This window comes from Cebidichthys violaceus, unplaced genomic scaffold (assembly GCF_023349555.1).
Source record: "Cebidichthys violaceus isolate CVI_PGR_0920_01 unplaced genomic scaffold, fCebVio1.0.p SCAF_3, whole genome shotgun sequence".
Classification (NCBI taxonomy): domain Eukaryota; kingdom Metazoa; phylum Chordata; class Actinopteri; order Perciformes; family Stichaeidae; genus Cebidichthys; species Cebidichthys violaceus.
This window is the reverse complement of record NW_027176483.1, coordinates 7,684,612-7,694,772: the sequence shown is the minus strand read 5'-3', so window position 1 is coordinate 7,694,772 and position 10,161 is coordinate 7,684,612. Positions and strand designations below refer to the sequence as shown.

Genomic DNA, 10,161 nt, shown 5'->3' with positions numbered 1-10,161 from the left:
TGTGCAATTCTGAGATACTCATCTTTACTTGAGTATTTCCATTTTCAGCTACTTTAAACTGGGGAAATATTGTGCTTTCTAATTTACTGCATTTATTTGATACCTTTTAGTTACTTTTCAGTTACTTTGCAGATTCAGATTAATAATACAAAATATAATCATCAGCTAAATTCTGATATATTATTATGAATAAGAAAAAAAAATGTATCGATCACTTAATGAAATTTGCACGCTTCCTGGCAATATATACAGTAAACAATATGCCCCATATTTACCAGATGGAACATTAAAGTGATATGCATGAATGCATCAATAATATACATTGTTCGGGAATGGTAATTCTACATTTTACGCTTTGTACTTTAGGTAGATTTTATACTAATACTTTTGTACTTTTTATTCAGTATGAGGCATACAAATATGACTCGCTGTAATATTTAGCATTGAAGATGCTGAATGAAAAAATGACTCTTTTTTTCAGTTTAATGTGACGGTGATCACGAGAGGAAAACAAACACAGTTGACCCCAGAATTCCTTTTAATGGATTGAAACCCGCCAGATGACTTTGTGCCAACTCTCAGTTCAGCATGAAACACTGGGAAAGACAATAGTAGTACATATTTATGTTTATCCCTGGATAATTAATGAACCAAAAATCAAGGAAATGACAAAACATGTACTTTACAGTGAATGCAGAGAAACACTGATTACCACTCTGTTCAACATGCAAACAGAGTCGGCACAGACACGATAGAAGAGTTTCCATTAAAAGGGTTTGAGTTCAGTCTCTGGCAACAGGATTTAGACAATAAATGTCATTTATGGATAAAGGAAGCAAGGAGTTAATGTCTTTGAACGACACCTTCAAAAGTCTTTTGAAGGAGTGGCCTGATTTTGATTTTCTGTTGGTGATGAAGACCGAGAGGAAAAAAACGTCCAAAACGGCAAGCCAGGTTACAGGAGAGGGGAGGGGGAGCGGTTACTAATGTCCTTTGATGAAGTTCAAGGCACCAGCACAACTCTCATGGTGTTGGTGTAACCGGTACCTGGGCGCCAGCCAGTCACAACAAGGGCAACATCTCCAGACTTGAAGAATTTGCGGTGCTTGCCTATAGATAGAGGAAAGAGAGGCATTAGTGGAAAAATAAGGACTCCGTTAATTAGATATAAAGTCTTGTCAATTAACAAATGTATCCCATTCCTCTTGCTCCATAACAGTCTTACAATCCTCTATTTTGAGACTAATTTTAAACACCTACCAACTTCCAGGGCAAAGTTCACACGCAGGTCAACGTCCTCGGCCCAGACATCGTTGGCAGGTTTGGTGTAGAGCACAGGGTAGATACCGCGGTACAGGTGGGCCTGGCGAGCAGTTTGGCCACAGCGGGTCACAGCAATAATGGGGGCACGGGGCCTGTACCTTGACAGCATGTGAGCAGATCTGCAGGTCGGAGGTACAAGTTATTTCAAATACGTAGAACTAAAATTTGTGGGCAGTGGAAGCCAGTCGTAAAATACAACATTGCCATATCACTTTTCAAATGGATTTGGTGAACGTTATAGTAAACAGTTGCTTATTTGTACATTCAGAAGCTACATAGCTACATTAGCATTAATTTGTCTGTGTCCAATTGTCCAATATTCACTTTTTTTTTTTTAGCTCTGATTTTGTCTAAATGGTTCACTATGTTCACCAGCTAGTTTCTATATGTGTCCGTCTGCTGTTTAGTGATGAGTAGACGTGTACATTGGGTTTTATAGCTTTTTCGCAGATGTATACGATGTTATAAGGGCAGAGAAAATGAACCAACACAGAACACATGCAGCTGAACAATAAGCTGAAAGACATTATAATGCCCCTAAGTATTGAGGTGAACCGTAGAGATGAGTAATAATTCTCTGTGCCACTCCTTTTACATATAAGTAGTCATGTGATCCATTGTGAATATGGAAAGGTTAATTATAGCTGCTTTAATTATGCCATTATCATTAGGAAATCCATCCAGCTGACAGTAATACGCCTTCTGTATCATGTGTTGTGTGGATGATCTCTCAAGTAGAGAGGAATGAACAGGGAGTTAAAATTAACTTGTAAAATGTCAGGGTTCAGATCTGAAAAGGTCACAAGTGGAGCACAGATTGTGAAAGTTGGCACACTTCATCTGAGCCAAGGGCTTGTGTTAGAGAAGGAGCGAAGGCGGCGAGCTAGAGAGATGTTATAATGCACCAGTTTCTTTGTTCACAGTGGGCACCGTGTAGGATATTATGAGTCAGAGCTTTACAGAGGAGATTTACAGGATGGATTTATTCTTTTTCAAGTCTCACCTGCCAGACTTGGTGAGCACGATGATGGCGCTGGCGCAGCACTTGAAGGAAGCCTCGACGGCACCGATAGCTACGGACTCTGTGGGGTCACGGGTCAGATGGGTGGTGCGACGCAGCTCCTCGAACATCTGCCTGTGGTACATGGCTGCCTCGGCTTCACGGGCAATCTGAACACGAGAAAAGAAAAAAAGAACTGATTACAGTCAAGTCAGGCTGTAGTCACACAGCCAGTTTCAACTGCAGGAGTTAGTTTGTATTTCAAAGCACAAAACAAAGGGGCAGTTAACCTCAGAGCAGAGGTCTGCATACCTGAAAGCACACTGAGACATGAAGCTAAACAACAGCGGCGGCTGTGATGTCCAGGGACTGTTGCTGTGCACTGCAGATCCTCAGACACATGCTAACTGAGTAAATTAAACACACACAGTTGAAGCACAATGCGAGACGACAGCAGATGGACAGAGGGAGGGGTAGTGCAACAGGGATACACAAAGCAAGTTAAACAAACACTAAACAAGCTGTCAGTGAAACCCAAGCTGGTACCAATGATGTAAATGCCAATTTTCTCTTCCTTCTACATAATTTAGAAATGTACTATTCATATTTACTGTCGTGAGTAGTACATTTTAGCTTAACATATTTTATCCCATTTTTTTATTTTTATTCATGATGTTGATCATGCACCTATATGGAACTATACCACCAAAATTACACCAAATTAGACAAGTAAAAGAGCTAAAACAAATAAGTGCAAAAAGTTGCTTCAGGTCGGCACAAAACATATGCCTATGCATATAAAGCCAAAGAGGGCAAAGCCATTAATTTACCAGCACCAATGTGTTGTATTGATCATGTGAATTTGGTAGCTTTTGTCATTAAAACATTGCTGTTTGGCAGCAGCCAACTTTAATACTGATTATGCAGGCTTTCTCACAGCCTCAAACGCATGAACAGATGAGACACATGTGTGCTGGCACAATTTTAATGTCAAATAAGAATTAAAAGAAAACTGAGCAAACCATGCAAATTAAGGACTGGGACCAGTCAATGGTGCTCTTACCATGTGCTGTGTGCGCACGGCCTCCAGGGGATAGTCTCCCTTGGCGGTCTCACCACTCAGCATGATGCAGTCGTTGCCGTCCAGCACGGCGTTGGCGACATCGCTAGCCTCGGCGCGAGTGGGGCGGGGTTTCTTGGTCATGCTCTCCAGCATCTGAGGAGAATCAAGACTCTCTGATAAACTGTTCTTTTTTAAATGCATTCAACAAAACAGTTGTCCACCTGATGTCACAGACCTGTGTTGCACAGGTGATGGGCTTGCCGACCCTCATGCACCTGCCAGTCATCATCTTCTGTGCGATGAAGACCTTCTCTGTTGGGATTTCAATGCCCAGGTCTCCACGGGCCACCATGATGCCATCACTAGCCTCCAGGATCTCATCGAATCTATAGGACAGAAAAATCAGTTTAACAATTTTTCAAAGATTCAGACTTATGCAGATTAAAGCGTGACCAGTCACGTGACCCACCTGCGCACACCCTCGTGGTTCTCCAGCTTGCTGATGATCTTGATGTCCTTGCCCTTCTCGCCCAGCGCTTTCCTGACAGCCTGAACGTCAGCAGCCTTGCGGATGAAGGAGGCGAAGACCATGTCGACACCCTGCTCCACACCAAACTCCAGGTCCTGAATGTCCTTCTCAGACAAAGCAGGCAGGTCAACGGCAGCTCCAGGCAGGTTGACGCCCTTCTTGCTGCCCAGCAATCCGCCATTCTCAATGTCACACATCAGGAAGTCATTGCCTTAGGACAAACGCAATGAAGCAAAACTTAATTTCCACCATTAAGCAGAAAGGTGAAAGCAAAATCTTCATGAAAGCTAGAAAAGATGAACCAAACAGATGATTGTTTGTGTGCTTACCAACTTCTTTAACCTTGAGGGAAATCAGACCATCGTCAACGTAGATGTGGCTTCCTTTCTGCACAACCTTGGTGATGTTCTTGTAGTCGAGCCACAGAACTTTCTCGTCACAATTCTCCATGAACTGGTTGTCGAGTGTGAGCTTGATGGTTTCACCCTTCTTGAGCTCAACCTCAGCAGTGCCACTCTAAACAAGACCAGAGAGAGAGAGCTTGTTTATTCTCAGGATGAAAACCTCTGCATCAAGCCTTCATACAATTGTTTGTGAAATTAATCAATAATGGCCTCATTTGAGCCTTGGTAATTTGGCAAGAACTCACGCCCTTGATAAGTCCAGTCCTGATTTCTGGTCCCTTGGTGTCCAAAGCGATGGCCAATGGTCTGTAGTCAGCAGATCCGGGAATAAAGGTCTCAGCTGCCTCACGGACATTCTTGATGGTCTCAGCATGGTACTGCATGACGTGAGATGTTAAACAAATGTTATCACATTGAAAACCTCAATAGATCTAGAATAGCATAAAAAGGGGCAGAATTTACATTAGTGACCTAAGTCATAATACCTTGTTTTATTTAGGTTCCTAAAATGCAGATACAACAGGTGGACAAACGTAGTCATGCAGTCACAAGGGCAGCACGGTCACATAACTGTATGCAGTAAATCTTGAATGACAACTGCAACATATTTTTAGCCCATGACAGTTTTACTGTACACAAATAGCTGCCAGGGATTATATAAATAGTTTCCAAAATATCTGATTAAATATTATTTGATTTGATTTGATTTAATTCAAGCGGGGTGTTTGACAAATCCAATAAAAACCCAATACTTTTAATTTTCTACTTCATGTGATTGACATGTAGAACTGCTACGCTGTCTGCCTACAGCTTAGGATCTAGTAAATGCATAATACATGCAAAAACAACAAGTTCAATGTCTAATCTGCACAATACCACTGTCCTCAGTAAATAATGAACCCTCTTTGTGGTTTCGCTACATGCCTTGTACTCGCACTGTTGCTGCAATGCTGACTCTCACAGAAGAACTATTTATAGCTAAACTGACAACTGACACACCAATGAAACAATCAGATCTATTTTGTCCAAAATCATATATCAATTAAGTAGTGATTTTCTGTAGTTCTGATTTTTGACCAAAACATAGACTGGACAGACAACTCAAAAGCAACTCTAAGAGTTGTGCTACACTGAAAAAAAGCACTGCTTTAAACCTTTGAAAATCCAAATATCAACTGTGGGTGTTCATACTACAGCTGAGGATAGATTTGAAGGCTCATCCACTCAGGTGACAGTGAAAAAGGTAAAGAGGCATGACTTTTAAAGGTGATGGGGCAGTAGCATAAGGTCGCCCAAACAGTTGGCAGTGATGCAGTTGGCTCACCAAATCTCAAGCTACAACACAGACCCAGTACTGAAGGGGCAAGTACAAGCTCATAGATCACATTACAGCCACAGACAGCTACCAGGCCAAGTGAAATGTCACACTGACGGCTGTAGCTGTAAAGGGCAAATCCACTCTGAATTACTTGCAGAGGGTAAAGAAGCTACTGCTGTACTGCTCCGTCTGGGTTCAAACACTGCAGACACTTGAATCATTGATGTCACAGCAGATGTTTTTGGCTTTGACTAAATGTGATTTCAACATTTAGGATTGTGTTGCTCAGCAGGCTACACAGCTAAGGTGACGTTTTGGAGATGCAAATAGTTTAAAAAGCAAGAATTGACCCACCTCATGTGTGCCATGAGAGAAGTTCATTCTTGCAATGTTCATCCCAGCCTTGATCATTTCCTTGGCCATGTCCACAGATCGGGAAGCAGGTCCTGCATCAAGACAGGTGAATCAATGCAAGGCTAAATATGATGTTTGTAAATGACAATGAGATAATTTGTGTTGTCACAAGTGTGTAACAAGAGAAGGATCAACAGAGTTTGTTAATGAATCTGACCGATTGTGCAGATGATGCCGGTGTTGCGAGACACAGCGGGTTCAGAGTCGATGTCCAGCAGGCACATGTGCTCAAGGAAAGTGTCCGCCATGGCAGCATGCATCTGCTGGGTGTGAATGATGGCAGAGCCCATATCTTTTGACTTCGACATGACTGGATCTGTGTCTGCAGGAAATGTCTTGTGGAAACAGAAGAAACACGTGATGATTGATACTTTGAGTCTTGAATCTAAATGGTGACACAAACACTCCTGAAAATAAGTAACATAATACATTATCATATAAATGGGAGCACATACATATTGAAAGAGTGTGAAAGGTAAATTAGAAACTATAGTAAGGTTCTAATGAATATCTAAATGGGAAATGTACACTTATAGGAAGGTGTGACCTCTCCAGAGTGACCGAACAGCCTGTGTAAAGAGAAACAACAACAGTATGCGCCTGATCTGACTGCACTCTCCCACATTCCAATGGGAGTTTATGTGCAGCTGAAGAAGAGGAGCTGGTCACTTGACAGAGGCTAAATGTAATTTACACAAAAAAAGAACAACTCCAGGACTCAAGGAGGAAGCTAAAAAACATTGTGATCCTTATTGAGAAGCCAAACAGTGGACATTAAAAAGTATAAAGCAGCATAGTTATCAGGATTCAGATTACAGTCGACTATGATGGAGGTATGCAACATGCATGACATATGTGTATTGTCAGTCAGTGCATGGGAACCCAATCCTGTCTCCAGCATTAACCTAAAATAACACGGACAGCTGAGAGCATTTATGGACTTTAGAGACATATCAGAAAAAACACATCAGGAAAATGACCATATTCATAATTACATGAAAAAAATGCAGAGTTATTATATAAATATACACCAGACAAGGCCAAAGCCACCTCAAGGTATTTGTGACTAGTGCCGCCTACAGAAGCTTTATGTAACAAATATAATTGCTAGTTAATAGTTTTGTAATAATTTACATAGTCACAGGTCATACTTTAGGCTGCTATTCATTTCATTAAGAAAGAAAAGTTTTAAAAAACATGCAGTTTGAGTAAAAACAAATTGTATCTTTGTCTGTACAAGAAGCAAAGCGGAGATGTACCAAAACAGGATACTGATAAATAGATAAAATACATACAATTAACAAATAAATCAAAATTAGAGAGCTGTATGGGACTTTACCCTTGTACAGTGTGCATAAACGAACTGTAAGTGCAAACCAGTGTACTCTCCCCATATTTCAGATCAAAGTTAAATTTCGTTACATATTTATTATTATTATTATTATTATAATGCACAACAACTTCAAATATATTAATAATGTTGTATAAGTTATCAAAGAAAACGTTTAATCAGTGATTGAAATTAGTTTTAATTGTTGTTGTTTTTAAAAAACCTGTTAGAGAATGATAATTTGATTCAGAAATTCACTTAAAACTACATTTCTACTGAAGTAAAAATCTCCTCTCCAGTCATATAGTTGAGTCTTCTTGCTGCTACTCACCTACTGGGTGAACTTTGCAGGGATCAAGACGCCACTGGCCCAGTAGGAGCGACAGGTTTTATTCGCCTCAACGACCGGGACTACTTTCCTGTGCGAACAACACCCAGTGACTCAGGATATAGGGCGCGAGAGTTAAAGTACCGTTTACCGTTTTGACAGCGAGTTGAACGTATGTTTTTCATACGGAAGTTGTTTTCTATTACTTAAATAATAATAAACAGAATGTCAAAATTCGAGATAAAATCAAAAAAGTACAAATAATGTGAGAGGACACAGCGCAGGCGCGTGTGTTGTTCGCCTGGCCAATCCCAAAACTCTCCGCTGAAGACCGAACATGAGCCTGGGTCTGCAATTTGGACCCGATGCAAATATTTTGATATATACGGGACCAGCCTTTTATTTCCTCTGACCCCAAACTTCTCGACCCATGCTTAAACACAATTCTTATACTAATTTATATTCCCAATTTTAACTTGAACATTAAACACAATTTGTAAATATGTTAAAGCTCTTTAAATAAGTGTATTGCAAATGTATTTATCAGTTTTCTGTTCTTTTGAGGACATTTTGTGAGTGTGAAAAACAAAATTCACATACTTTTGATTTGTTCCCCTTTAGCTTCCTTTCCAGAATACATTACCATCAATATCATGCGACACCTAAAGGATGTATAGATAAGAAGAAGAAAAAGAAGAAGAAGAAGAAGAAGAAGAAGAAGAAGAATTTATTTATAATTGCATGCATTTTATTATTTTTTACTTTATTTATGTTTTACTTAAATGTAATTATAATATCGCCTCTTTTTTTGTTTGCCCTATAATCTTTCATTTTGAAGCTGACAAATTTTCTCTTTATTTTTTATTTTCATATGTTAAACTTGGATCTGCAGGGCTGCATAATTTTAGGTTGTTTCATGAGCTCAGTAGGGGTGGGATCGTGTCAGCATTATTGCACTGTCCAAATTTAGAGCTTGATATACAGTTATGATGTTCCAAAATTTGAAAAAAATGTGCATCCAAGCTGAAAATTACATGCATTAGAGGATATGACAGCAGATGAGTCAAAAACAACAGTAAATGCTTGCACAGACGCAAACTTAATATCCACCTACTCACATACACAGATGCACAAATGCATGCTTAGTCAGGTATAGCCATGTCACACATCTATTAAAGTACATAAGTGCAACCCCACCATATGTGTCTGCCAATGTATGTTATGGTAAAGGTCTATATATAGTTGAGCCATGTCCAGCTCCATGCATGAGGAACATAATTGGAACATACTGTACAAAAACATAGAACTAGATCCACGCAATGCCATGCTCAACATGAATGTAAGCTCACCTCAAAGCTATTCAATACAATCAAAATGTGCTTTCTCAGCCCTGCTTGGTAATCCAATAATGATTTATGTAATGATAGGGATAGTCCATTTTTTAGTCTCTCTCTGTGTTTAGGTGTGTAATTCTTTATCAGATGCATATTTTTCTTTAATTCCTCATGTTGTCATAGCCATATTGATTCTACAAAAACGTATTTGTCACTGTGCATTATTTTGACTGGAAGGCTCTACTGGAGTTGTTAAAAAAGAGATACTGGATTCTTCATTTGCTGACTAGGCAGCTAATTATCCTGAACTAAAAAATGCTTTAAACAAACCTTAAATAATATCCTTAATTGGGTGAGTGAGTCCTGAGAGAAAAGTTTTTAAACAACTAAATACTGTCTATAAAAGTTTGTGCCCCACAAGCTGTTAGAAATACTGTAGATAAATGGTGTCATATTTCACATGGACCTATCTGTCATGTATGACTCCTAAATACTCTTGGAACGTGTGGATGTCGTGATCCTTCAAGAGGCGGACATCTGACTCCAAACTGCCTTTTACCCTCCTCCCGTATGAGGTGAGCTTATGTAACAATCAATGTACAACCCAAAGATGGGCTTAGGCCAGTAGAGTGTTTTGGAAAAACTTCTAATTATAAATATTTATATATAAATTATAGAAGAGTTTTGTTCACAAATTCAAAGAAAATAATGAAGTCTTCAAATGATTCAAAGTTGTCCTGTTCTATTTTATTTCGCTTGCAAGGGAAAGATGCACCACAGCCACCTCAGTCAGTGTCTGTGGTGAAAAGTTCAACATCGTACAAGATACCAAACCATTTTATGCACACATGAGTTCACGCCTTGGGATAAACATAGACAGGGAGTAGACGTTTTCGTACCCTGGTTATCGTTCTTATCTAAACACATGCCAGGTGCGTTAACTGGGAGACAGTGATGGTTTTATGGTCTTTCTCAAACTTGCCAAACAGAAAAAGAAGACACTATGTCTTCACTTCCTCTTTCTGAAGTGGGAATGTGTGACCAGCTGTGAGAAACACGACGCTGTGTTCAATAAAACTGATTAATTAACTGCTTCTGCAGTACTGCTATGTTTTGTC

At 39.7% G+C, this 10,161-nt stretch overlaps 1 protein-coding gene across 1 annotated transcript; it reads right to left on the bottom strand.

Annotated features, from left to right (window-relative positions):
• Window positions 1–520: 520 nt before the first annotated feature.
• On the bottom strand, window positions 521–7,779 carry pkmb (pyruvate kinase M1/2b). Its single transcript, XM_068723572.1, has 11 exons — window positions 7,713–7,779; window positions 6,209–6,386; window positions 5,992–6,083; window positions 4,565–4,696; window positions 4,245–4,431; window positions 3,856–4,126; window positions 3,622–3,772; window positions 3,387–3,539; window positions 2,327–2,493; window positions 1,261–1,442; window positions 521–1,110 (listed from the first exon to the last, which is right to left on the bottom strand). Exons 2-11 carry the CDS (start codon window positions 6,357–6,359, stop codon window positions 1,004–1,006), a joined length of 1,593 nt encoding a protein of 530 aa, XP_068579673.1. The 5' UTR covers window positions 6,360–6,386; window positions 7,713–7,779; the 3' UTR covers window positions 521–1,003.
• Between the last annotated feature and the right edge of the window lie 2,382 nt (window positions 7,780–10,161).